General features: G+C 53.4%; 1 protein-coding gene across 1 annotated transcript; it reads right to left on the bottom strand.

Moving 5' to 3' along the window:
• Nucleotides 1–4384: 4384 nt before the first annotated feature.
• Nova2 (NOVA alternative splicing regulator 2) lies at nt 4385–25048 on the bottom strand. Its single transcript, XM_046455809.2, has 4 exons — nt 24900–25048; nt 16802–16945; nt 11753–11919; nt 4385–5793 (listed from the first exon to the last, which is right to left on the bottom strand). The coding sequence occupies exons 1-4, from the start codon at nt 24982–24984 to the stop codon at nt 4711–4713; spliced, it is 1479 nt and encodes a 492-aa protein (XP_046311765.1). The 5' UTR covers nt 24985–25048; the 3' UTR covers nt 4385–4710.
• Nucleotides 25049–25349: the final 301 nt, after the last annotated feature.

The raw sequence follows: 25349 nt of genomic DNA, 5'->3' as shown, positions 1-25349 counted from the left end.
GGGGATGGGGGTAGGGTGGGGGGGAAAGGGTGAGGGAGGGGGTTAGGCGGTCTCCCCCAATTATTTCTGGGAGACAAGAGTGTCCTGGACTGGCTGAGAAGGGGTTAAAAACCAACAGCCTTCACCACCACCATCCCCGACAGAGACTTTTCCGTTTCCCTCCCTGCCACCCAGCAATGCCCTACGCGACTGCGGAGGGCGCTGAGACCCACGGACCCTACACACCCGCAGCGGCGCGGTGGCGAGAGGCCGCTGACTTCGGCGGAGAGGGATCGCGGTAGCAGGGCTGGGTGTCGAGACTCCACGACGGCGGAGACCGGAGTCCTGGCCCGCCGTGCCCCAACTTAGGTATCGCGATCCCCTTCTCCCCACTGTGACATCCAGTTCAGACTTACGCGACAGCCGGCCTGGGTTCTGGCGGCGCCGCGCAGGTGAGCGTCCAACAGCGAAGGGCCGCCCGGCTGTCCCGACAGGTGTGCCCCGTGGGGGCAGCCTGGACGCCCACATTGCCATCCTCATGGCCACTTAGTTATACTTTTGCCAACACTCAGTCTATCACAACCTCTAATCCCGGTCAACCTCTAATCATGGATGCGGGGGACTTGTTTCCCAAACAGTTGGCGACCAATGAGAAATAAGGAAAGGGTGCGTGCGGGAGGGAGGAATAGGCGGGAGAAACAGAACACGGGGATACTGCAGGATTCGGTAGTCAAGAGGGGAGAAGAAATACCACCCCGAGAAAAGTGGCACCTTAATGTTCCAAGTTTAGGTCCCCCACAATCTATCTATACATCAACTCTTAACATAAGCTCCATTGAGATACCCAGAATTCCCACCTACAAGTCCAGGGCTGGGTCAGGGAGATAAGGATGGCAGAATTGTTGCCCTTCGGTTCCCTGCCCTGCCAGTTATTGCAGTGAAGCCTCCTTGCCCATGTAGAGATGGCTGGACAGGGCAGAAGATGATGGCTGGGCAGGCTGGCTCAGAGCCCCCTGAGGCGGGGGATGAAGGAGGTGAATTTGGCACGTTGAACCCCTAGTTCTCCTAAGTGCTTTGAGGTCCTTCTCCACATCCAGTTGGTACCGCCCCTTGGGCCAGCAGAGGAGGGACTGAACTTGTCTCCCCCTCCCAGAATTCTATAAATTTGCTCAGAAAGAGGCAAATGGGATTCTCCCCGGCTGGTGGAATTTGGGGGATCCAAAAAGGTAGGGGTTAGCTGAAAAGGAGAGTTTTTTTTTCTTTCTTTTTTCTTTTTTTTCTTATAAAGATTCTAAGAAAAACTCAGGGCAAGAGGGATGAGGAAGGGGGACCCAATTTAGCTCAGTGTCCACAGACCTTATTCAATGCCTCTTAGGGGCCTCCTCAAAGAGAGATGGTCCCCGCTTCCTTCTCTCTACCCAAGGTCCTCTCCCCCCAACCCCAGAGCGGCTCAGTTCCAAGGAAGTTTGGCACTTTTTTTTTTAATGGGGAAACTAGGGGAGAGAAAGTTGGGAGTTGAGTAGAGGGGGGACACAGACACAGGCAAAGATAGAGACAGGACAGAGGACAACGGGAGCCACAAAAAGAAAAAATAGAAGACCATAGGGAGCCAGAGAAAGAGAGGCAAAGGTTCTGAAGGGCAGATGAGAAGGAATAGGGAGACAATTCAATGCAGCAAACACTTATTAAGCACCTACTGGGTGCTGAAGAGCAGGGTGCAAGGAGGCCATTCAGAATCTCTGATTGGCTAACAGGAAGAGAGGGGGAAAAAGAGGCAATGGGTTTTCCAATAATCCCCGTCTCTGACCCCACATCTGTGTCCCCTTTGGACAAACTGCAGCACAAAAGATTGAGGTCAGATTGCAGAAGGGACTTTCAAGGGATGGGGAAGATGGTGGAGTGAATTTCCCAGGGTAAAATGGGGAAAGATGCGTGGCTCCCCACTCACCAACATGGTGAGTGAACTAGCTCACCGAGCTAGCAAACTACGTTTCAGATAGCCCTGGCTGGTGGGGTAGAGGGTCCCCAAGAAATATGAATAGGGATGGCGCTTGTCACACAGATACCTAAGGGAACACTTTTCAGGAGGCCCAGCCTCCAGAGCCATGTCTGTGTGAGAGGAGTTCTGGATCCCGCTGATTGGGACCCAGACTCCAGCGAATGAGTTATAGAAAGCAGGAGCAGCCAAGCTGAGGATGCAAATTATATGAAAATGAGCTCTTTTGTCCCCCCCCCCCCATGCCCAGACCTACTTCACCTCTCCTAGCTCCTTCGCCTGCTCATGGGGGCCTGGGGGCTCATAGGGGGATATTCCAGCTAGATACTGTAATACCCACGTGCGGGTAAATACTGTTAAATACTGTAAGGTCTCTGAGAGGTGGAGGGGAGCATGGCCCACGAGTGGCCCCCACCTCCAGCCCCAGCAGCCCCCGACTGTAGAAGATATGTACAAAGTTATATCAAGAATTGTTTTGGCACTCGGATCTCCATCGGGGCTCAGTCTGGAGATTAGAGGTGGGGGCAGCAGCTATAGGAGGTGGGAGGAGGGTGTGGAGGAAATGGGGTCTGCCCTTCACCCTGGAGATGACGAGGGCATGGAAAAAGTCACCCCAGTGCCCAAGCTCCAGCCTCCTGTTGGGTGGAAGGGCTGGGGCGGGAAATTCAGTGCAAGGTACCTCGAAGGCTATTGCTTTCTAGGGATTTTCACATTTTGATTTGGGGGTGGCTCTCTAGCGGGGGCAGGAAAAGGGGCCTCCCAGGCTTTAGGGGGTAGGAATTGTCTCTGTGGCTTTTCTTCCCTCCTTTTTAAAGGAGAGAGATGAGGAGGCCAGATTCCCCCAAAGCCATGGAGAGGGGTCTGGAAGACCTAGGAGGGGGGCAGATGGGGGAGAGGGTGGGCATGGGGTGCCTCTCCCCCAGAGATGCTGATGATGGAACCAGAGCACAGAGGGCCCTGTTTTGGATTGGAGGAGGCGGAGGTCTCCAAGGAGGAGGGGCAGGTGGAGGAGGGTAGAGCTGGGTCTCAGCTGACCTAGTCTAAATGGTTGTCAGGACCTGACTCTCAGTCCATTGGCGGGTCCTTAGAGCTGACTGCAGCCACCGTGCTAAGCAAGTCACTCCTGTAACAACTGTCTGGGCTACCTGGCTCCATTAGAATATTCTAGCTTCTCAGTGTTCAAGGTGAGTGCACCAAAAATTCTGATCCATCAGACATCATCAAAGTATGCCAGCAGGCTGAGAGCCACCAGGCCAGTCCAAACCACCAGAGCTCGTGAAGCCTTGAGCTCGTGAAGCCTTGGGGCCCAAGAGACCCTACCGTGGCTCCACGAACTACACAGGGACACGCTGGCCTGACAGGGCAGCTGCACTTATGGCTCACCAGAGTCAACCAAACAAAGCCACACAGATACAGGCACGCAGAGAGGGCACGGGTGGGATGGGGGTCTTCAGCAATAAGTTTCACTAGGTCCATCTCCCACCTCTCCCTGCCAGGGGAATTCATAGCCTTGGGGTGTCTGGATGGAGATGACCCTGACAGTATTCTTTTTTGTTTTTACTCCTTAGAATCCTCCAGAGTGGATCCAAGTCCCACCCTTTATTCTCTTCCTAGGAAGATTCCCCCAGTCCAACACCCACCAAAGAGGAGTGTGGGTGGAGAAGGAGCATCAGGGACTAGCCATTGTCCAAAACAGGAAGTACATGCTGCATCCCAATGACATCACAGGAAGTGACCTTGAGACTCCATAGGAAGTCCATACCCCCTGATATCACTGAAGTGACCTTCAAGAAAGGGCTCATTGAGACCTCATAAGTACTTGTCTCTCATCATCACAGGAAATGACTTCTGGGGAACTGCTTCCTGTGACATCATATGGAGTGCCCAGAAAGTACTTGACTCAGCAACAATACAACAGGGACCCTTCTTTCCATTACTCAAGGAAAAGCCACAAAGATGGCACAGCAAGGTTTTCCAGCCTCTCGTAAGCTCACAGGACCAGCTGAACCCCAGAGCTGACCTCCTTCCCCAGCACCATCCCTGAGCCCCGTCAACCTGACAGCCAAAGGGTAAAAATCCCACCCAGAAGGGGCAACTCCAGTGGGGACACAGTAGCTGAGGAACTCTGGGACCTCTGGGGTCCCTGCGCCAAGTGCCCCACTTTGGCTCAGACACCTTGGCCACCTCTACTCCCATCACTTCCCTGGGATCTAGAACTGAAAGTGGAGAGGCAGGCTGTTGTGTTTTGGGGAGGCCCCTCATTCCAAGTGACCCAGAGGCACCCTCCCCTCCTCCCAGATGGAAACAAAAAGTTATAAAGGGGGGATCCTTACCAAACAAATAAAATAAAAAGAAAAGAAAAAAGAAAAAGGGAGAAAAAAGAAAAAAAGGAGGGAAAGAAAGAGAAAATAACGCTTTGTTTTCTATTAAAATCAACAAAATGCAATATATACAGATATCACACAGACCTGGGCCCTGGGAGAGGAGGGTCAGGCCCAGTCAAGCACAGGGAGGGGAGGGGTCAGCTCAGGGCTGGGGAGGGGGCTCAGGAGCCCCCTCCCCAGCCATCGCTCAATCCTGCCTATGACTACCAGAGGGGAGGGTGCAGTCAGGCCTACCCCAGCCCCATCCCATGAGGAGCAGGACTAACCAAGCTGAGGTCAGGAGTTGGGGGAGGCGGAGGGAAGGAGGAGAAGGTGGAGGAGGGAGAAGGGTGGGCGCACACACCACAGGCCTCATCCCACTTTCTGGGGGTTTGAGGCCCTCACCCCCTGCTCGTAGGTGACCCGCTGGCTGATGAGGTATTGAGCGGCTTGCGTGGCCGCGGGGCTGCCCGTGATGGTGACCCGCCGGTTCCGCGTGCCTGGCAGGAACTCGCCCTTCTTGGAGATCTGGATGCGGGCGCCTGTCAGCTCCTGGTACTCCACCAACGTCTTGCCCCCCTTGCCCAGGATGGCTCCCACCAGGTTCTCAGGCACCGCAATCTCCACCAGCTCCTTGGCACTCTCAGCGGCTAACTTCTCTGCGGTCAGGAAGCCCCCAGCCGCCCCTGCCGCGGCCGCCGCGGCCACCAGCGGGCCACCTCCTCCACCGGCCCCACCGCCTGCCCCGGCCCCGAGGTAGCCATTGGCCGCCGCGGCCAATGCAAAGGACCCCAGGGATCCGGGTGGCGGCGGCGGCGGCGGGGCGGCCCCTCCGGCTGGCCCGGCCCCGGCCTCACCCGCGTAGGATGCCAGGAGGTTGGCTGCGGCGGCGGCGGCAGGGTTGGCACCGGCGGCCACTGCGGCCAGGACGCCGGAGGCTGCGGCCGAGTTGAGGCCCAGGCCCAGGGAGTTGGTGTTGTAGCCGTAACTGGCCAGCGTGTTAAGCGCCGTGCTGATGGCCAGCAGGTCGGTGCCTGAGAAGGCGGGCAGCGCGGCGGGAAAGGCTCCCACGCCCGCCAGCCCCGCGGGCCCCAGCAGGCCGGAGGCGGCGGCGGCGGAGGCGGCGGCCGCAGCCGGCAGCACGTCGGCCGGGCTGGCGTAGGGCGAGCCGGTGGGGTTGGAGTTGGCCACGGGACCAGCCACATTGGCGTAGCTGATGTTGAGGCAGCTGCTGCTCTGGGGGTCTTCCTGTACCTTCTGCACGATGGCGCTCACAGCCTTGTGCACCTGCTCGGGTTCGCCGCTGACCGTCACCACGCGCTCCTGCAGGTTGATGCCCTCGGGCTTCTGCGACAGCTGCACCCACGCACCCGACTGTTCCATGACCGCTTTCACCGTGGCGCCCCCCTTGCCGATGATCAGGCCCGCAGTGCTGTTGGGGACGATCAGCTTGGCCTGCGACGGGAAAAGAGGGAGGGTCTTCATGGTGGCACTGGAGACCGAGGAGTCTCCTCCTTCCTAGCATTCCTTTCTAGTGTCTAAGATCAAGCCCACACCCCTGCCTTTATCCCCGCTGTGGTGCTGGTAATCAGCCTCGGTTCTCCCTAACCCAAACCCAGCAAGCCCCCTTAATAGGTACCAAGACGGGCCCACTAGCTGTTAAAAATACTGAAAGATTTCCTAATGGTTGGTAAATGAATAACTGGTATTCCAGGTTCTCTCAGTAGCCCCTCGGCCACCCTGTGCCTGGGGCCCCAGGTACCTCCCCTATTTATGTACCTAAAAGCTTAATGGCTGACCAGTGGGGGGGCCTGCCAGGATGGGCACCAGCTTGCACCAGGACTCCACCTTCTGTTGTTGAGCACTCTGATTGATGCCTAGTAAAAGCTTCAAGTCTCGATTTACAGATGAGTCACTTGAAGCTTCAGAAGTAAAGGGACATGCCCCAAGGTCACCCAGATAGTGAAGGAGCTGAGGTCCAGCCTCCCAGCTTCCTGTGTTCTCCACTCTATGACACAGTCTCCTCACTTAACCTCTTTGTTGTTCTGGACTGAACTGTGTCTTCCCCTCCCCCTGCAAATTCTTATGTCAAAATTGGAACCCACAGTACTTGAGAATGTGACTGTTTTGGAGACAGCGTTTTTAAAGAGATAATGAAGTTAAACGAGATCGTAAGGGTGGTCCCTCATTCACTGACTGGTGTCTTTAGAAGAAGACCAGGACACAAACACACAAACCATGCCTAGTCTTTGGTATTTCATTATGGCAGCCCTAGCTTGCAAACTCAGTGGTTTTATCTGTAAAATTAAGGTAACATAAAGCCTTAGGTCTGAGAAGGCAGTGAGTTCCAAAGCAGGCCTCTCATTTGAAGATAGTGGCTCCTTTTTCAGCTGCAGGGCAGCTCACCCATCAGCTGCCTGCATATCCCAGCAGCTGCAAATCTGGTCAACCTTGATTCCAGTGGGGATATTTTAAAACCCAGAATCCCTTTCACATCTCCAAGAGCACAGCTTTCTTCTTCCTTCCCTCCCTCCCTTTCTTTTTTTCTTTGGCTGGGGATAGTAACCAGGCCCTCCAGCATGCTGGGCAAGCGTTCTACCACCCAGCTACATCCCCAGCAACCTCAAAGAGCATTTCTGCCTACAGATTTCTCCTTCTCAAAAATCCTTCCCATGTCCCCTTAGATTTGTGGATTCTCCACCCCCCACAACCACTACTAGAGCTCACACCCCTGCCTCCCCTTTCCACCCCCAAGCCAGTTATGGAGGAGGATTGGGCAATTTGTGAGGGGCAGTCTTGGTTTGTGAGGACTGGGGGCAGATGTGGACATTGAATGGGCAGGGCCCTCAGTGTCTACAGCCCACAGCTGAAGGCCATTTTCCCACAGGGGAGAACTGTCCTAGGTCCTGTTGCACATTCATGCTGGTGAAATGCCAGAGTTTATAAATCTCTGGGTCCTGAACAGAACTCCGTGATACATCCTAAGTATTTTTGAGCTATGGAAATCGTCAGTAAATCAAGGGGAGATTGCTTTGTTCTGAACTTTTCCAGTGGCCGGCCATTGTGTTACAAAACCCTGACATCAGTAGGAATGCCACTGTTGTCATTTAAGTCTCCAGGACTCCATGCCACGTCACTTTGCCTCAGTAGCTGCACCACTCAGCTATGTCTGGGTGTGAGCTGAGACTATTTTATAATGTCTTCTACTGCAGTCCCTGTTGAATATTTACAAATTAAAGTTCATCTGATTTTATAACAAATAACCTTTGTTTTATTTCTCCTGTATTTAAAAAGGTCTCATGGGATAGATAAAATGTGTGGTATATGCATGCAATGGAATATTATTTGGCAATAAATTCAAATAAAGTACTGATACAATACATACCGCAGCAGGATAAATCTAGAAAACTTTATGCAAAGTGAAAGGAGCTAGTCACAAAAGGCCACATAGGATTCTAATCACGAGAATGTCCAGAACTTTGCAAACCCACAGAGACAAAAGGTAGATTCTTGGTTGCCAAGGGATGGGAGAGAGGGGCTGGGGGTGATTGCTAACAGGAACAGGGTTTCTTTTGGGGATGATGGAAACATTCTGGAATTAGATGGTAGTGATGGTTGACCATATAGTCTATGATGCCATTTACATGTGTCCAGAATAGGCAAATCTACAAACACAGAAAGTAGATTAGTGGTGGCATGAGGACAGAGAAGGGTTAGCTGGAGAGCAGGGAGGTTGAGGGGTGACAGTTTAGGAAGGTTTCTTTTTGGCTTGGGAGGCAATTTGGTGGTAGAGCATTCACCTAGCACATGCAAGACTCTGGTTTTGATTCCTCAAAAATTTTTCTTTTGGAGGTTTGGAAAATGCTTTAAAATTAATTGTGGTAATGGCTCCACAACTCTGTGACTATAACAAAAGCCATTGGGCTGTACCCATCAAATTGGTGAGTTGTAGGTATGTGAATTATGTCTCAGTAAAACGGCTGACAATCTTATGGGTGAATAACAATTATGTACTGTATATTTCAAAAAACTGGGAGAGGGCTGGGGCTGTAGCTTAGTGACAGAGTGCTTGCCTAGCATGTGTAAGGCACTGGGTTTGATCCTCAGCACAGCATTAAAATAAATAAATAAAATAAAGGCGGTGTGTCCACCTACAACTAAAGAAATATTTTTATTTTTATTTATTTATTTTTTTTACTTTTTGGCGGACACAACATCTTTGTTTGTATGTGGTGCTGAGGATCGAACCCGGGCCGCACGCATGCCAGGCAAGCGTGCTACCGCTTGAGCCACATCCCCAGCCCAAGAAATATTTTTAAAAAGCTGGGAGAAAGGACTTTGAATAGGAAAAGATGTTTAAGGAGATAGATATGTTTAAACTGACTATAAATAGTATATAATGTATACATGTACATGGCATCCCATTAATATGTACAATTCTTAAGTTTTTATGCATTAGTTTAAAAGAAATTGAATAAAAATCACATGAATATAGATGTTTTGTATGCATGGTTTAGTGAAGTTCCTTTACTACTCTCTCCTTTTCTACATCTGTAAAATGGGCATATGATTCCTGATTCATATTTGTGACAGGCATTCAGTGAGATATGGGTGACCTGCTCCAAGGTAATCATTCAGTCAATGTTAACTGTTTTGCTATTTTCTCAACACAGCGAGGTCCCAATTGTAGTTGGTACTTCTAACTGTGTGACCTTAGGCAAATACTTTCACCTTTCTGTGCCTCAGTTTCCTCATGTCCAACAGTGGCATAACCTCAGCTGCCCTGTATAATTAATTAGGGACTATAAAGTGACTTTTCAATGCCTGGCAAATGGGAAGCCCCGAGAAAGTGGCAGATGCCTTTATGATAGACCCTGAATTGTAGTATCATAGCATCTTAGAGAGAGCTGCAGGCACAGACCATAGAATCTTGTAATCCCAGAATGCTAGAATGGTAGAATCTTAGAATATAAGCCTAGAATCTTGAAATAACAGAGTCATAGAACTTCAGGAGGTTTAAAGGCAGGAGGAACACAGAGACTATCTTCTCTGATGATCTGCAATTCCAAGGAAAATTACAAACACTAACAGCAGCAGCAGAAAACACAGGGCTTAGAATTTGCTAGGAACTTTTCTAACTTTTTTGAATAGTAATTTACTTAGATTGCACAATGAACCTATAAGGTTTGTTATAATTCTATTATTATCACATTTTCTAGATTGGGAAATGGAGTAACAAAGAGGTTAAGTAAATTGTGCAAGGTGACACAGGAGTGAGTAGTAGAGTCAGGATCTGATCCCAGGTCTCATTCCCAGAAATTCTGATCCAGCGGTTCTGGGGTGGGGCTTTGGAGTCTGAATGCTAAGCTACCATATTAGCCAGGGCTGAGAACAACTTGTTCAGCCCAGAGGTGGTAAACTGGTGGTCCTAAGGCCACAGCCAGACTATAGCCATATTTTCTTTGACTTTCATAGTGTTTTAAAAATTGGGCCAACCTTTTTAAAACAGTAGATTTTAGAGATTTGTGGCTTCTTTTGAAAAGTTTGGAGGACATAGAAACACTGTCCATATTCCCAAAGGACAAGAATGGACAGGGTGGAATTGAGCAGTGACTGCTCCCTCTTCAGAGGGCCCATGGTCCTTAATCTTTTATGTTCCCTTTCTTGGAGGCATTTCAGTTTATAATCCCTGGTGTGACCCAGATGCTACACTGTAAAGAAAGAGAAACCGAGACCTGCAGAAGGGCAGGGGGCCCTGAGTAACATAGCAGGTCCAAAGCAGAAAAGGAGGAGACATTATCTTCTGACTAAAAAATCCCATAGGCATAACAACAGCTAAGGATTTTTTTTTTTGGGGGGGAGAACTTTCTATGCTGTAGGCATACATGCCAAGTACTTTTCAAACATCAATGAACAGTAACCACCACCCTTAAGTAGGCACCATAATGAATCTCATTTTACAAATGAGAAAAACAAGGCATGGAGAAATCAAGTCTTGCCCAAGGTCAGGAAGTAAGAAAGAGTAGGACTCAGTTTGACATCTAACTCCAGAGTCTGAGCCTTCAGTCATTCTCTCTCTCATTCTTTGGAACCCTTGAATAACAAGGCAGAGGATAAATCCTGGTTCTGTAACCTCTTGACTCTGCTGTGTGAGTTCCTGTGGATTAGGGGGAGGCGCTAGAAGGCTGAGGCACAGATGGTGCTGACCCCATTTTCCCTGCAACATCCACAAACTCTCGATGAACCCTGAGTCCCTTGTGGCCACGATCGAGGCGGAGGAAAGAGGCAATCCTCTCGCCTGTGTAAGCTGTGGGTAGCAAGCTGTGCTCTGCTGGTGGGAAGGGATTCAGGAGAGGCCTGGCAAGGCGTGAGGAGCAGAGCCGCTTCAGCACCAAGGACAGCGGCCGCGTTCCCTGCCCCAAGCCCTCAGTCCTTTTTGGGGAGCGATCTACCCGGCAGCGCTCCTCCAAGGTTCTCGGTCCCCCATGTCCCCACGAACTTGCTGGAACTCAGGTTCATGGTCTCCCCCACCTCAGGTAATGCCAGGACCCAAGAATCCCAGCTGCCTGGCCTCAGTCTTTACTTTCTAGGCGGACTTGAAGGAACTCCCGACAGCCGCCTGTCCGCCGGCGCAGGGCTCCTCTCTCCTTTCGCATTAGGTGCGCACGTACGTGGGAGTGAGCGGGGCAGAGAAAACGGGGAGCGCGCAGCCAGCCCCGTGCTCCTCCTCCCCTGGCCCACTACGAGTCAGGACCGCAACTAAGGGCTTCACTGGGAGCCCACCTGTCCAGGGGAACCGTCGTCATGGCAACCAAAGAGGCTCGGGAAGCGATTGGCCCGCTCCCTGCCACGCCCCTACCGCTGCCCGGTAACTGAGGCAACGGAGGGGCGTTGCCCTCCCCGCTCCCAGCCCTTCCTGGAGAGGGCTGAGTAGGACAGGGACCCGCCCCCTCTCTCGCTAACGAAGCACCAAGTCGGCCCCCATAATGGTAATTATCAGGGAGGGAAAATAAGAGGCCATTTCTAAATTTTTTTGGAATGGGCTGTCACTGAGGTCACTTCCGGTGAGTACAGGAAGTCGGAGGCAGGTTGCTCAGAGAGACAATGGGATGAGGTGGGAGAGGAGGATCTAGAGAATCTCAGGCAGGGTGGATGAGTGGGAGGGTCCCCGCCAAATTCTCCCTAGGCCTTCACTCCTTCAGCATCAAGCCCTCTCCAAGTGGTCTGAATTCCTTTCTAGACTAGTAGCGCTGACTCCCTCATAATATGAACCACTGGCATGTGTTTGGTAAACTTTTTTTTTTTTTTAAATGGGAATTGTCCCAATGGTTCGAACTCTCGTGCAGGCATCTGGGAGGAATGTTGCCTCCTGAACCTCACCAGCTTTACAGCAGCCCACTCTGCCCCAGCTGACCTGCTTGGCTCTGTCGGGGTTCATCGTGGTTTGGGGTTGAAGGATGTTGACCACCTCAGGCTTGGTCATCGCTTGAGGGATTTCTCGGACCTTCTCGGCAATAAAGCTGTGCACAGCATTCAAGGCCTCTGCTGTGCCCTGTACTAGGCATACCCGCTCTGTGGTTCCTGTTGAGCAAGGGAGAGAGAGGGCACACTCATCAGACAGGAATGGGGACATTCCTGAGAGACAGGCCCCACTTAACGGACGGGAAAACTGAGGTCCAGGGAGCGGACCTGTTTCTAGGCCACACAGTGAATCTGGGCAAGCTGGAATGGGTACTCAGGCCACATGGGTAACTGGGAAAATGAATGGAATCCTTGTTTTATAATCTACACTTTATCTCCCTCCCCTAAAACAACTCCGGGGAATGGAAGAATGATGCTTAAGTGCTCCAGGATGCCCACAGCAGCCCTGGGAAGGGGAGACAGGGCTCAGCTGCCTCTTCCCAGTTCTTGCGGGCTCCCCGGTTGCTTTGGCAACCATTCACTCACTGGCCCCCTCCTTCTAGAAGCGGAGCACTCAGGCCTGCAGTGGTTGCCACAGTAACTGGAACCCCCTTATCGGTCTGGCTGGCCAGGTCCTCAGCCCACCCCCAGGGGGATGAGGGACGAGGCCCCGTTGCCATGGCAACCCCTGAAAGCCTGCAGCGCAGGCCTCTGGGCTTTTGGAGAGGATGGGGAAGGGCTGGGGGATGGGGGAGGCAGAAGAGAGGCCTGAGTGCCTGCCTGGACCCACCAGATGGAGGGCTGAGGGGTGGGGGAGGGCAGGGGTGTGGATAGGGAAGAGCCTGATGGGTCAAAGGCAACTCTTGGAGCCATGGAGCCTGAGGGGCTGGGAAAGGGGAGTAGGGTGCTGTGTTTGCTGGATACCCTCCAGGTTTCGGGCTGCGGTTCTGACCTGGGCACCCTCCTCACTTCTGTGTGTGTGTTCTGGGTAGGGCACAGGAAAAAGAAGCTGGGTGGTGTTGGGGTATATGTGTGGGGGAGAGAGACTCTGGGTGACGTTGTGACTGTGTGTGTACCTGTGAGGCTGCCTGGGGTGGGTGGTGTGTGTGCTTTTGTGTACTTGGGCTGGACAGGCTAGATCACCTGAATCGGTGTTTGTGTGTATAAGAGAAAGAACAGGAGTGGCTGCGATGGAAACGGCCTATGCGACACAGTGACTCCTTCCGGTAACAAGGCCTGGGTGCACCCCTGTGCGTAGGAAAGATTTTGGTGTCGAGTGGTGACCTGTACACTATTTGTAAGACTGAGCTGAGTGTGTGTGAGAGAAAGAAACAAAGAATGTCACAAAGCGGCACTGAGGCTGTTGACGGGTGTGCCCTTCATTGGTGGTGGGTGTGTCTGCATCTGTAAGAGCAAGAGAAACATGTCCCCACCTCCGGTGTTCACAGACTATCTGGATGACTGGTGTGTGGTTTGTGTCTCTGTGCACATGACCCTCTGACTGGCGTGTGTGATCATGGGGAGACAGAAAGACAGAGAGGGGCCGACTCAGGTGAGACTGTTGGGATGGCAGGTGTGCTTGTGACGTGCGTGTGTCCCAGTGTGTATTACAGCTGGACAAAGAAGACTGGCTGTGACCGGGCTGTGTGAGCATGTGACCATCACAGTGAGGCCGGTGTTTGATGGGTGAAGGGAGGATGTGTCCATCTCCCCAGGGTTGTGGGCTCTGTCTGAAGGACTGGGTTTCCCTGGATTTGGAAAAGGTCTTGAAGGTATGCCAGGTTCTGTGTGTGCCTGTGTCTGGGACACTTGGCAGCGAGTGCCACTGTCTGTCCAGCACTTCTGTGCAGGGTGCTGGTGCTGCGACCCTGACCTCTCGCTTGCTATTGCTCAGCCTGGCATGCTGACCTTGCCATGTGCCCGGGTGTCACTGCCTGAGGGTCACTTGTGTGGCTGAAAGCCCCCACCCGCTTTGGGGCACAATCCTCACCCTTGCTCCCTCCACCCCAGAACAATAGCTTGGTCTGAGCCAGGGTGAGTCAGCGCAGGCTGCCTCGGTCTGGGTGTAAATAGGAAAGGGTGTGGGTTGGGCTGGAACCGGGATGGAGCAGGGGACAGAGGGGAGGGGGAAGCCCCAGGAGGCCCCAGGGAGAGCCTGGCTGCAGTGGCCAGGCTTCCTTCCAATTCTATGAGTCTGTGACCTCCTGTCCCCTGTAGTCCTTAACCTGGGGTCTGAGGGGTTTTTCAGGGGACCCAGTAAAACTCTGAAAAAGCATTCATAGTAACAGCTGGTGATTATATAAGGCTAAGCACCAGGTACCATTTTAAGCCCTTGCATATATTTATCCACTTAAAATACAAGATGGGCAGTTTTATTGCCCCCAATTTCCTGCTGAGGACACTGAGGCACAGAAAGGGTTTGGATCTTGTCCAAGTTCACTCGGAACAATTAGGTTTTTAACCCAGATATCTAGCTTTAGAGTCTATAGAGTCTTAACCACTCTGCTCCCCGCTGCTGATTTTGGGGTTCATGAGTAGCTCTAAGTGTATGGGTTGGGGGCAATAAATGACTGTAGTTTTGTTTTTGTTTTTAATGTTAAGAAAGAATATGTGTGAATTTAAGGAGGCACTTATGACTTTGTACTTTGACGCAAGTACGTTATAAATTAATAAAAACTGTGAGGACAATCAGCAGCGCGAGTCATGCTTTTCCCCTGGAACTTAATCCAGAGCTACAGACGGGTGCTCAGAAGCTGTTCTCATCTGGGAAGTCTGGCTGGGGAGCAGTCTGCGAGGCCTTGGGCAGACACTTGCTTATTTCTAGGTCTTGGTTTCTCCAAGAGTGGGAAGGATTGAACCTGGAGCTTTGGGATCCATTATCGAGAAGGGGATGTCCTTTGTGTGTTCTTCCAGACACAGCGCAGGGTTTTGGGGTGAGTGTGTGTGTGTGTGGGTGTGTGTGTGAACCTGTGAGGCCCAGAGGACCCTCTCGGCTTTCCCACTGTCGTTTGTCACTTGCTCTCTAGGCCTCAGCCACAGTGAGCAACAAATGACTTCTCGGCCTTTAAACGTGCGACTTCTTCTTCCTGGAGTGTCCTTCTCTGCTCTTTCCCTAGTTCACAGCTCACTTATTTGTCTGGACTTCCTTTCCCGACCTCCCTGGGCTTCCCCATTCCAGTCCTGGACACTCTGGGCTGTCACGTGTGGCCTTTGTCTCCTGACTAGGCATGAGGTCCAAGAGACAAAGGCTGGGACCCTCAGTCTCACTGTGCCCCATCTCTGTCCAGCCCAGGGCTGGCATAGAAAGGTGCTCAGAGGATGTTTGCTGAATGAACCAATGAAAGGATGTCACCCAGGAATGGAGGGAAATATGCTCTTTGTCTCATGCAGTAGCATTTGCACTTCCTGTGTTCCTGTGGACCCTGGAAAATGCTTGAGACTGTAGGGAGCCGTGCCCTGCATCTCCGAGGCAGGAGCTGGCACAGGCTGTGTGTTTTGGATGTTCCAGCTCAGGAGTGGGGACCGGCTGCTTGTCCAGGGGCTGGGGAGAGACCTGGTTCATGTTGCCATCTGTGTAGTGTCTGGTCTCAGAGAACCAAGGCCTGTCCCATTTTCTGGGTTTCTTAGCAGCCTGGCTTGTGGGGCAGATCATTGAGCTAGGAGTGGATGACATCGTGGCACAGAATGCAATCCAGGGCCAGGAACCAAGTGTCCTCGGATGACTATCCTAAGCAGAAGTCTTATCGACATCTTGTGGGCTAGAGAGGCGCAGGGAAACTGGGCCAGGGCGGAAGAGAAAACGGGATGCTGTGCCTGGGCCACTAGATTTTTCTCTAAACTCTTTGCCAAAGGTGCTTAGTGACATGGGAGGGAGGGATGCAGGGAGGGGCAGGAGAAAGAGGGGGGGCAGGAGAAAGAGAGGGAGAGCAGGAGAGAGTGGGGGTGAGGAGAGAGAGAGAGAGAGAGAGAGAGAGAAATGAATGTATCCTAACCCTGCGTTCCATCTCTGGTGTTTGACCTAAAAAACTCCAAGGGGATTAAGAATGAACCAGAACCAGCGCTGGACCACAGATATAATTTGGGGGCCTTCCCTGGATTCCTAGATATTGAAGCTCAGACACTGGCCTTGGGAGGGAGATATGGAGAAATACTGAGGGGGGTTAGAGAAAGCAGAGGAACCTTTAAAAACGAAGGGTTGTGGACACTGAGATGGAGACAGAGTGGAGTAGAGAAGGGGCTGGGTGGGAGGGAGGAGAGAACAGAGTGTAGGAGCTGAGACTCAGGAGAAAGAAACATAAAGGGAGAGGTGGCAAGAGGGAGCAGAAGCCAGCGAGGGGACGAGGGGACGGGCAGAGAGGACCCCATGGCAGGTGTTGCTAAGCGTCGCCGAGTGGATGAATGCAGAGTTCAGAGAAGGGAGGAAGAAAGGGGGCGACCCTGAGGGGTGGAGGGAAAGGAAAAGGGGGAGGTGGGAGAGGGAAAGGGGCAGGCAGAAGGGATGCAGCCTCAGAGGACAGGAGAGGGGACAGAGAGACAGAGAGGCACACGGAGGGGCAGGAGGAGGCAGAGAGGGGCGGAGGGGAAGGAGAGAAGCTGGAACAGTAGGAGGAAGGGGCACATCAGGAGCCATGGAGGGGAGAGTCGTGAGATGGAGATGGGCAAGATGGGGTGACAAATCCAAAGGGAAAGAGTGGGGGTACAGTAACACGGACGCCTGGCCCCGAGCCCGGAGGGACACCCTGGCACCTGCCTCCCTCCCCACCCTAGCTCCTCCAACTGACCCGAGGGGGCAGGTGTGTGGGAAGGGACACATCTGCCAGCACATCATGCAAATGAGTCCATGAATATGCAGCAGGCCTATTGTCTGGCCCTGCCCCCACCCCCATCTGCTCAGGCCAGGCTGCTTGGGCTGGGGGCAGCTCTGCTCCCTTAGGGGGAGGAAGGGGAGGCCCCCCATCACTCTCCCAGCCCCTAGGGGAGCCCTTCTTCCTCATCCAGGGCCCAGGTGGAAGGGAAGGAGGAAGAGAGGGAGGCCCAGGGCAGAGACCGGGCCAGGGCTCACCAGGGTAGAAGTCTTTGGACTTGGACAGTTTGATGGTGGCTCCCGTCTCCTTCTGCAGCTGCACGATGGTCTGCCCGCCCTTGCCGATGATGGAGCCAGCTGCGTAGCTGGGGATGAGCACCTTCAGGAAGTATTCACCTTCCTCTGCAGGAGCACACAGGGTAGAGGGGAGTCATTCCCGGGAGGCCCCAGCATGGGTGGCTGGGGAAATCACAGTGACACAGGAGCAATACCATGAAAGGAGCGGGGAAGAAGAGAACACCCAGCCCGAGCTCCATTCACCCATCCATTCATTCATTCATTTATTCAAGAAATCGAGCCTAAGCTCTGGCTACTCTGTGCTTGGCACCAGTTTGGGGAAACAGCCCCTGATTTTGCGGGCACATAAGGCTGGAAGAATTTCAGTGATTCAGCCGAGAGCACACAGAGCTACACTCTTCAGGAGGGGGAGACAGACTCTATTTCATGTCACATGGTTGTAAGTACTGAGAGTCCAAGAGGCAGGGAAAGGGGACGGGAGGGTGTAGCGGCTGTGATGTCAGATACGGAGGCCAGGAAAGCCCTTCCCAGGAGCGTGCCACTCCTTATCCATCACTCGCTGCCACAGCACCTGCGACACACTAGGCTCTGTTCCAAGTCCCTTACAAATACCAGTCCTTCTGATTTTTACCCTGGTTTTATGGGGGAAGCGTTATTTAGAGATCCATTCTACAGATGAGGAAACAAAGGTGAAGATGTTGCTGAAGCTCAGAGAGAGGAGGGGGCGGGGCTCAGGTCTGGACTCAACCTGGCCCTGGAGTCTGTGTTGGGAACCATCAGGCTCTAGAGGAAGGGACAGGACCATGTGGCTATGTGGCAGGTGAGCAAGTTGCAAAGGCCCTGGGGTGGCACAGTGTGTGGATGTTGGAAAGGAGCAAGGAGGGCTGAGTCTGGCTGGGGGGCAGATGGGTTCATGGGAGGAGCGAGAGCAGGGGGCTGCTAGGGGGGGTTGAAGCTCTGGACCGCATCTGGGGCTCTTACTCCAAGTGAGATGGGGGCCTTGGAGGGATGTGAGAAGCAAGAGCAAGAGCTGCATGTCCCGAGAGGAGGTGACAGCCATGGTCCAGATGGGAGGTGACAGTGGTCTCACTGCTGGGGTGGGAGGTGGAGAGGCCCAGCCCTGGAGATGTTCCAAACCCTTACTTTTGACCAGTGCTCAGCAAGGCTGCTCTGATGGCTCCCTCACGGCCCCCCCCCCCCGTGAGAAGCAAAGAATGAGCTCCATTTCTACACAAGAGGAAACCGAGGCACAGAGGGGCACAGAGAAGTGAGGGCACCAGCCCCAGGGTACCGAGACAGTTGCCAGGTGGTTTCCAATCCAATTCGGTTCTGCTGTGGCTCACCCTTGCCTCACACCCTCCCCTGGTGGTAGCTAAAGACCCACAGTTCCATGTCAGCCTGAAAGATCTAGAAGTGGTGCCAGTGGTTGGGGCTTTGGTCTTTCTTTCTTATAGACCAACTGGCTACACCTACCGCACTTTTTTAAATGCAGCCTCCAAGCGAGTCCTAACCTCTCTTACCATCTAACCAAACTGTTGCCCCTTGTGCTCCCAGGGTAGAAATTCTGGAGCCCTCTCAGTAGAAGACACTATATTTTGGCTCCTCCCACTTTTCCCACTTCATTTCCTCATCTCCCTCTACAGGAACCAGACTCACTGTCCTTTTTGTTTCTCAAATGTTCACTGCTCCCTCCCACCCCAGGGCCTTTGCACTTTCTCTCCCAGCATTCCCATCTCCCTTTTGTCCTTTAGGACTCCACTCAAATATTGCTTCTTGGAAGATTTCCTTGAACCTTGAGAATGAGAAAGACCCCTGTTTTATGTCTTCTGAGCAACTTATCACAGAGGTCCACAGTGGACCACATGGATAGAGCTCAAATGAACACTGGGAAAAGGAAGGGGGTCAGGACACTCTGCTTTTTAAAACTTAAGGCCTCAAACAATTCCCTAAAAAAAAAAAACAAAAAACAACTTTTTCTTTTAAGCAGAAAAAGCCCATTTTCAGTGGTTCACATGAAATCCCAACATAGGGCCTGGGGTCTGGCTCCGTGGCAGAGACCTAGCCTACCTGAGTTCCATCCCCAGAAAGAGGAAGACGAAGAGGAAAAGAGGAGGAGGAGGAGGAGAACTCTAAAGAAGGGCCAAGGGTGGAAGCTGGCGCCTGTTCCCTTAAGAGTGAAGGTCGGGGTTCCCTGACTGGTCAGGATGGGGCTGTGGGGAGTGGGGCTGGATGTGGACCTGCAGGGTAGGGAGGGGTCCAGAATAAAGGGGTTTCCCTGAGCCCAGGGCAATCCTCTTTGAAAACTGCCTCATCAGAAAGTTAAGCCCATTAGGAGATCTACCCCCAGGGTGCCTCCCCATCCATCATCCTGACCCCCCCATCACTTTCTCCCCAGGGCTCACAGAGGTGTCCCCTCTTCCCCACCCCTACACCTGTCACAGGAGGCTCAGAAAGATGGGGAGGGAGTTCTCAGCAATACTTGGGACCCCTTCACGTTCTCTCCCCTTCCTTCCCCCCCACTTCTCCTTGAGGGTGAAAGGCATTCATCTGCTCTGAAGAGAACTGGGACTCCCTCTCCCCATTCTCCGCTTCCTCTCTCATTTTCCCTGAGTTTTGTCTGAGAATGTCCATATGAAATGGCAGACATTCCCCTAGACCAACTGTGGATTTTGTCACTGATGGCTGTGTGGCTGCCGGCAAGTTTCCTCACCTCTTTGGGCCTCAGTTTCCCCATCCATAAAATGGAGAACGTGATCACTGCTCAGGGCCATGGTGATTCACCAAGCTATGAAATGGAAAGTACTCAGGATGATCCGGGGCACACAGAGGCTTGGGAAATGTCAGATATCATTATTATCATTATTATTATTATCCACTTCATGAACACAAGCAAAATATTATCACAGTGTTCAGTGCAGCGTGACCTATCAATGGGGAAACTACTGGAAGGCTTGGGGCTTTTGTTGAGAGGTAGAGGAAGAGGGGATACCCCACTTCTTTTATCACCGATCCCCCTAGGGGGCTGCCCCAGGCTTCACCTGCTTCTTGGAGGAGAAATGTCCTCTAGCAGATAAAATGGACATCCTGTCCCTACTCTCCTTCCTAGACACCTTTCTGGGTCCTTTCTTTCTCATGCCAGTCTGCTATGGAGAGGGATGAGCTGAGACCTTCTGCCTGCAGAAACTCAGAACTCCAAGTCCCAGAGTCCCCACAGTGGACATCAGTCTACTTCTGGTCCTTTTTAGAATCTTCCGTACATCCTTCCTGTTTGGGGGTGTTTCCCGCATGTGCATCCCACCTCTGCTGGGGAGAGGCCAAGCCTCTATTTCCCAGCCTTCCTTGTAGCAAGGGCAGAGACATGACCTCAGCTGAACTCGGAGTCCCCAGACGTCACTGGCTCCTATCCTGTTGCAACAACCGAGTCTGAACTTTCTCCGCCTGTGAGAAAGTTCTTCCTTCTGCAGAGGCAGAATCTAGTTGCCAGAACTCCACCCCACCCACTCCCAGCCCTCTCTTAGCTTCCCTCTTGGGGTCCAGACAGCTCCTTTGACCCCCTGACAGTGACTGGCAACCTGAAGATGACAACTGCATCTGCCCAGATGGGCCTGTCTCCCTTTCTCCGCAATCTGGAGCACTTTTACCTTGGAAGGAGGCTGGGCCGTCTTTCCCCTTCAAGTCACTGATTCTCTGGCCTCCTCCTCCCCTGTGTGACTACATCCCTTTGGGATGCTTCTGGAGGCCTCCAAAAAACCCACCAGTACTCCTCTCCACCAGCAAATAATGTCTTTCCACCCAAGAGATTTGGGGTGTCTCAGTGTGGATGTCATAGAGTTGACCCTGTGGGGGACTTGGATCTGTGTGGAGATCACTAAGGACAAAAGTGGAGCCCAAGACCTGAGTGTCGTGAAGGAGTTGTTTCTGGTGGCAATACATCTGGAGGGAACCAAAGTTGGAGTGCTGTTTTAGGTGCCCGCTGTTGCTTGAGGGCTGGGAATGGGAGAGTTGGCCTGTTCTACTGTTAGGAAGAGGCTGGGATGTGAGGCTGGCGTTGTCATTGGGAGCATGTGGGGATGTCACTGGTGAAAGACAGAGATGGCAAGGGTGTGGTGCGGGAGTGGAGAGTCTCTCTGTAAAGGCTGATGTGCTTGTCTGTGTGCAAAATGCAGAACAACTGGACCGCGCTTCTGTAGGGATGGGGAGCAGAAAGGTGGGACGGTGGCTGGAGCTGCGGCTGTCACCGACAGAGAGGAGGGTGCAGGGGTGCGATTTCCTTGGGGTGAATCTCTAATCAATGGCAGAAAAAAAAAAGAATATTATCCCATCCTTGGTGGCACTGATGGCAACAACGAAGATGACTATTGTATCCGGAACAACTACCAGGCTGCGTGCCCTGCCCTGGATGTACACTATCTCACTGAACACACTCAACCACCAGAGAGGTCAATCTTCCTGTCCCCATCTTCCCCACAGGGAAACCGAGGCTCAGAACCACAAAATAACTTGCCTGAGGGTCCCTTGCCAAGCACCTGACAGCCACAGAGTTGAACACTGAAAGGGCTCATTCGAGGGCCCTGCCCTGGTGACACTGTCTTTGTGTTAAAGAGTATGAAAGGTAGGACCTGGCTGCTGTAGGCTGTGTCTGGAGTAAAAGAAATGAGTATTTTTTTTTCCTTCTGTATTTTGGTGGCCAAGGGAGCAAAAGAGGTTGGAATATAGTCAGGTCATGGGGACAACTGTAGTTGCAGTTTAGGAGTTATGATATGTACTTTGGGGACACTCTTTATTATTGTCCCACCAGACAGGGGTCCTTTATTTCTCAGATGACTCCCCGGCCAGGCCAGGTTTCCACTCAACCTCTTGGCCAAGCCCTCTTGCCCTGATGCCTCCCCCTTCTTCCCAACAGTGTCTGTCAACCAGACTAGTGCTAGGAAGTCAGAATAGTCACCATCTCCTCTGTTCCTCGCATCCGCTCTCAGGAACAAGCAGGAGGGACAGGCTGGTAGTGAGGGCAAGAGCTGGCTCTATCCAGTCTGCCACTACTTGCTGTGACACCCTAGAAAAGCTCCTCACCATCGTGAGCCTCAGTTTCCCTATCTGAACACACGGTTCGCTATAGTGTGTAACCACACCACGGAGCCGGCCTGCTGAATTCAAATCACAGCTCTGCTTCTTATCGACAGACATGGGCAAGGAACTTGACCTTTCTGGGCCTCAGTTTTTCATCTGTAATATGGGTAATAGAATAGAATTGCTGTAAGGATTAAATGATCTGTGTTAAGCACATTCCATAATACTTCCTGGCACATTTTAACAGCATTACTATAATTTAGCCATTGTTGTAATTTATTATTATTATTATTATCAACATCATCATCAGCACATTATAAAGCACTGGGAGAATTAAATGAAATTCCATGTAAAGCATTAAACAAGAATATTGATAACTATTACTACATCATCACTAGGGTTACTGTGAGATCCCCATTTGGCAGATGGGGACACTGAACCTTGGAAAAGAGGACGGGTTGACCCAGCCTCCCTGTTATGAAGGTCCATTATTGAAAGGAGTCTTTGGTTTTGAGGTCAAAGCCCTAGACCCTCGCTTGCCCTGCTCTTGAGTATTTCCATCCCTTTTCATCTCCTGGCCTCAGTTTCCCCAAGGGTGCCCTGGAGAGGGAACTGGAGGACACCTGGAAGAGATGGTCCCTATAGGCTCATCCTAGTTTCACCACGGGCAAGACAGGCAGGCCAGCCCAGCGGGCAAGTACGTGTGCCCTGGAACCAGCATCCCAGGGCTTAGGAGCTGTGTGACCTCGGGCAAGTGGTTGCATTTTGCTGAACCTCAGTTTCCTCATCTGTGAAAAAGCAGTTCAAAGCATGTCTCCAGAGGGTTCTTTTGTTTGTTGTTTGTTTTTTCAGTGCTGTGGGTTGAACCCGGGGCCTAGCACAGCCTAGCCTCTACCACTGAGCCACATTCCCAGCTCCCAAGGGTTCTGTTGAGAAGTTCACCGTGTCTCAGAGCCTGCCTCACAGTAGGGGCCATGCAGGTGAAGGTGACAGTCTTTAGCAGCAGCATTGTTACAGTCTGCCGTGAGCCATCAGATTTGGAGCATCTCAGCCCCTTTAAGACAATGGTGGAAGCCCCCACCCCAAGGAAGAGAGCTGGTCAGCCAGGCTGGCTCAGGGACCTAGGAGGTCCCTGATCCTCTCCGGGACTGGGAATGGCAGTGGGGCAGGAAGAAGGGAAGGAAGTTGGCGGGGACACATTCATGTGTGTGCTGGGGGTGGGGGTGCAGGAAGAAGGACAGGAAACTCCCTCCTACCCTTCCCCCAACTTCCCTTTCCTCCAATTTCTGCTGGACACCCTCCCAGGCATCCAGGGGGTCCCTGATCCTGCCCTACCTGGATGGACCGGCTGGTATTCATCTAGGGAAGGAGGTGGGAGGCCCTCGCCCCACCCACCCGGAGCCAGGCAAAGGGAAGGGTGCACTCTGCCGGAGGCCATCCCTTTCCCATCCGGAGGAAAAGGCCAGAGGAAGTGGAGATTTTGGCCAAGGTGACCGCGGGGTGGGGCTTGTCTGCTCAGGGGTCTCCCTCCTTCCAGGGAGCTGGAGTGCTGGGCTGAGAACCCCGAAAGCCCTGCACCCCCACCAGCAAGGCAAGCGCTTGGTCCCCAGCTTGGCTTCTCTGGTCCACCACACATTTACACGGTCACACACAGAAAGGGCCCTTCTTGTGTCACAGACACACCTCTGTGTCATCAAACCTTTTTACCTTACACACACACGCATACACATGCTGTCCCTTGTCACACACACAGAATCACTCCACATCTCTGGTGTCATACACCAGCCTTTTCACACACACCCTTCCCTTGTTGCACATTCACACACCTTGCCCCCAGGGTGTTATACACACCTCCCCTGGTCCTGGTTCCTGGGGGACAGTCCTCCCCTTTCCTCCTTACACACCCTCGTGCGTTTCACCCACAAGCCCAGCCCCTCCCTTCTCATACACCCACCTTCCCCTGTCGCACACACCCCCTCTGATGTCACTGTTGCACACCTCCATGTGTCAGACCCAGCCACAGCCTCTCTGGAGTCACACCCACACCCTTTTCTTGTCACATCCCCTCACCAGCTTCTGGTCCCACCCGCCCCGTGCATGCTTGTATCACACACACAGAAACCCATTCCTTGATCCACGCAGCCTCTCCTGGCTCATGCCCAGGGCCATCCCATTTCATGTCCCCCACACACCCCCTTGCATGTCACACACACCCTCTCACTCATGTGTCACGGTCCACCACAGCCCCTCTGGGGTGACAAGCATGCACTGTCCACTGTCACATGTGCTCCTTGAGGGTCTCAACCGTGGAGCCCAGTCCTTCTTATTTAGTCCTGTTTCTTACACACACACACACCCCTTCTATCCTGTCATGATCCCTAATGTCACATATCCAGGCCTTGCAGGGCCCACACAGACCCCCACACACACACACACCTGTCCTAGACTCACATTCTCCCACCCAGCTTTATACACCCGCCCTTTCCTCTATGTCACCCAACACACCCACCTCGCCTGTCCCCACGCACAATCCCCACTGTGGCCCACACATCCCTTCCTTCGGGACAACCCTTGCTCAGGACATCCCCAGAGAGCGAGGCTGGGAAGCTCCGGTCCGTAGGCCTCCTTTACTCCTTCCCCTCCCCCAGCCAAGACACGCAAGCCGGGGAACACCCCTGCCCTGAAAGGGTCACATCACACACCCCTCAAGGACACGCAGACACCCTCCCAGAGGAACCCATGCCCCCCATCCTCCGCGCCCCCCCAAGGACACTCGCCACCCCCTCCCCCCAACCCCTCTCATCGAAGACAAAGCTCCCTGCCCGGCCGCGGCGAGAGGAGGAGGGGGTCCGGCCTCCTCCCCAGCTCCCCCTGCCCCCGCCACGGGAGGGGCGCCCCTCCCTCCCCAGAGCCCGTGCACCTGCCAGGGGAGGGGGAGGCCGAGAAAGGCGAGGCCCCCGCCCGCGCCCCGCCGAGCGCAGCCCTTCCTCACCTCCCGTGTTGCTGCGCTTGGTGCAGACCACCTCGGGGGGCGTTTCGAGGGGCCTCTTGCGGGAATCCGGGGCCTCGGGCTCCATGGGGGGGGCCTGGGGCGGCGGCTGCTGCTGCTGCGGCGGCTGCGGCGGCGGCGGCGGCGGCTGCTGTGGCGGCGGCGACGGCTGCTGGGGAGGCTGGGGTTGCGGCGGCGGCGGCGGCGGGGGCGGCGGCGGCTGCGGGGCCGCGGAGGCCGTGAAGAGGCCGTGCACCGCGCCGGCGGCCATCATCCTCATGGTGGGGGGGCGGGGGACGGGGGACGGGGGAGGGGGAGGGAAGGGGATGTGGGAGGGGGAGGGGGCGGCGGAGGGATGGGGGAGGGGGAACCCCGGAGAGGGAAGGAGGGAGGGAGCTGGTTCTGGGGGGTGACAGAGCTTGGAGAGCGGATGTGAGCGGGATGGGAGGGCAG

Source organism: Marmota monax, unplaced genomic scaffold (genome assembly GCF_021218885.2).
Source record: "Marmota monax isolate L192 unplaced genomic scaffold, Marmota_monax_Labrador192_F-V1.1 WCK01_AAM20220418_F8-fsc00149, whole genome shotgun sequence".
Taxonomy (NCBI): domain Eukaryota; kingdom Metazoa; phylum Chordata; class Mammalia; order Rodentia; family Sciuridae; genus Marmota; species Marmota monax.
This window is presented reverse-complemented; position numbering and strand designations above follow the sequence as displayed.

Coding starts and splice junctions, on each gene's coding strand:
- Nova2 (XM_046455809.2), bottom strand. CDS start 24,984: ATGGAGCCCGAGGCCCCGGATTCCCGCAAGAGGCCCCTCGAAACGCCC. Junction 16,946..24,899: donor CAAGCGCAGCAACACGGGAG/GTGAGGAAGGGC, acceptor GTGCTCCTGCAG/AGGAAGGTGAATACTTCCTG. Junction 11,920..16,801: donor GTCCAAAGACTTCTACCCTG/GTGAGCCCTGGC, acceptor CTTGCTCAACAG/GAACCACAGAGCGGGTATGC.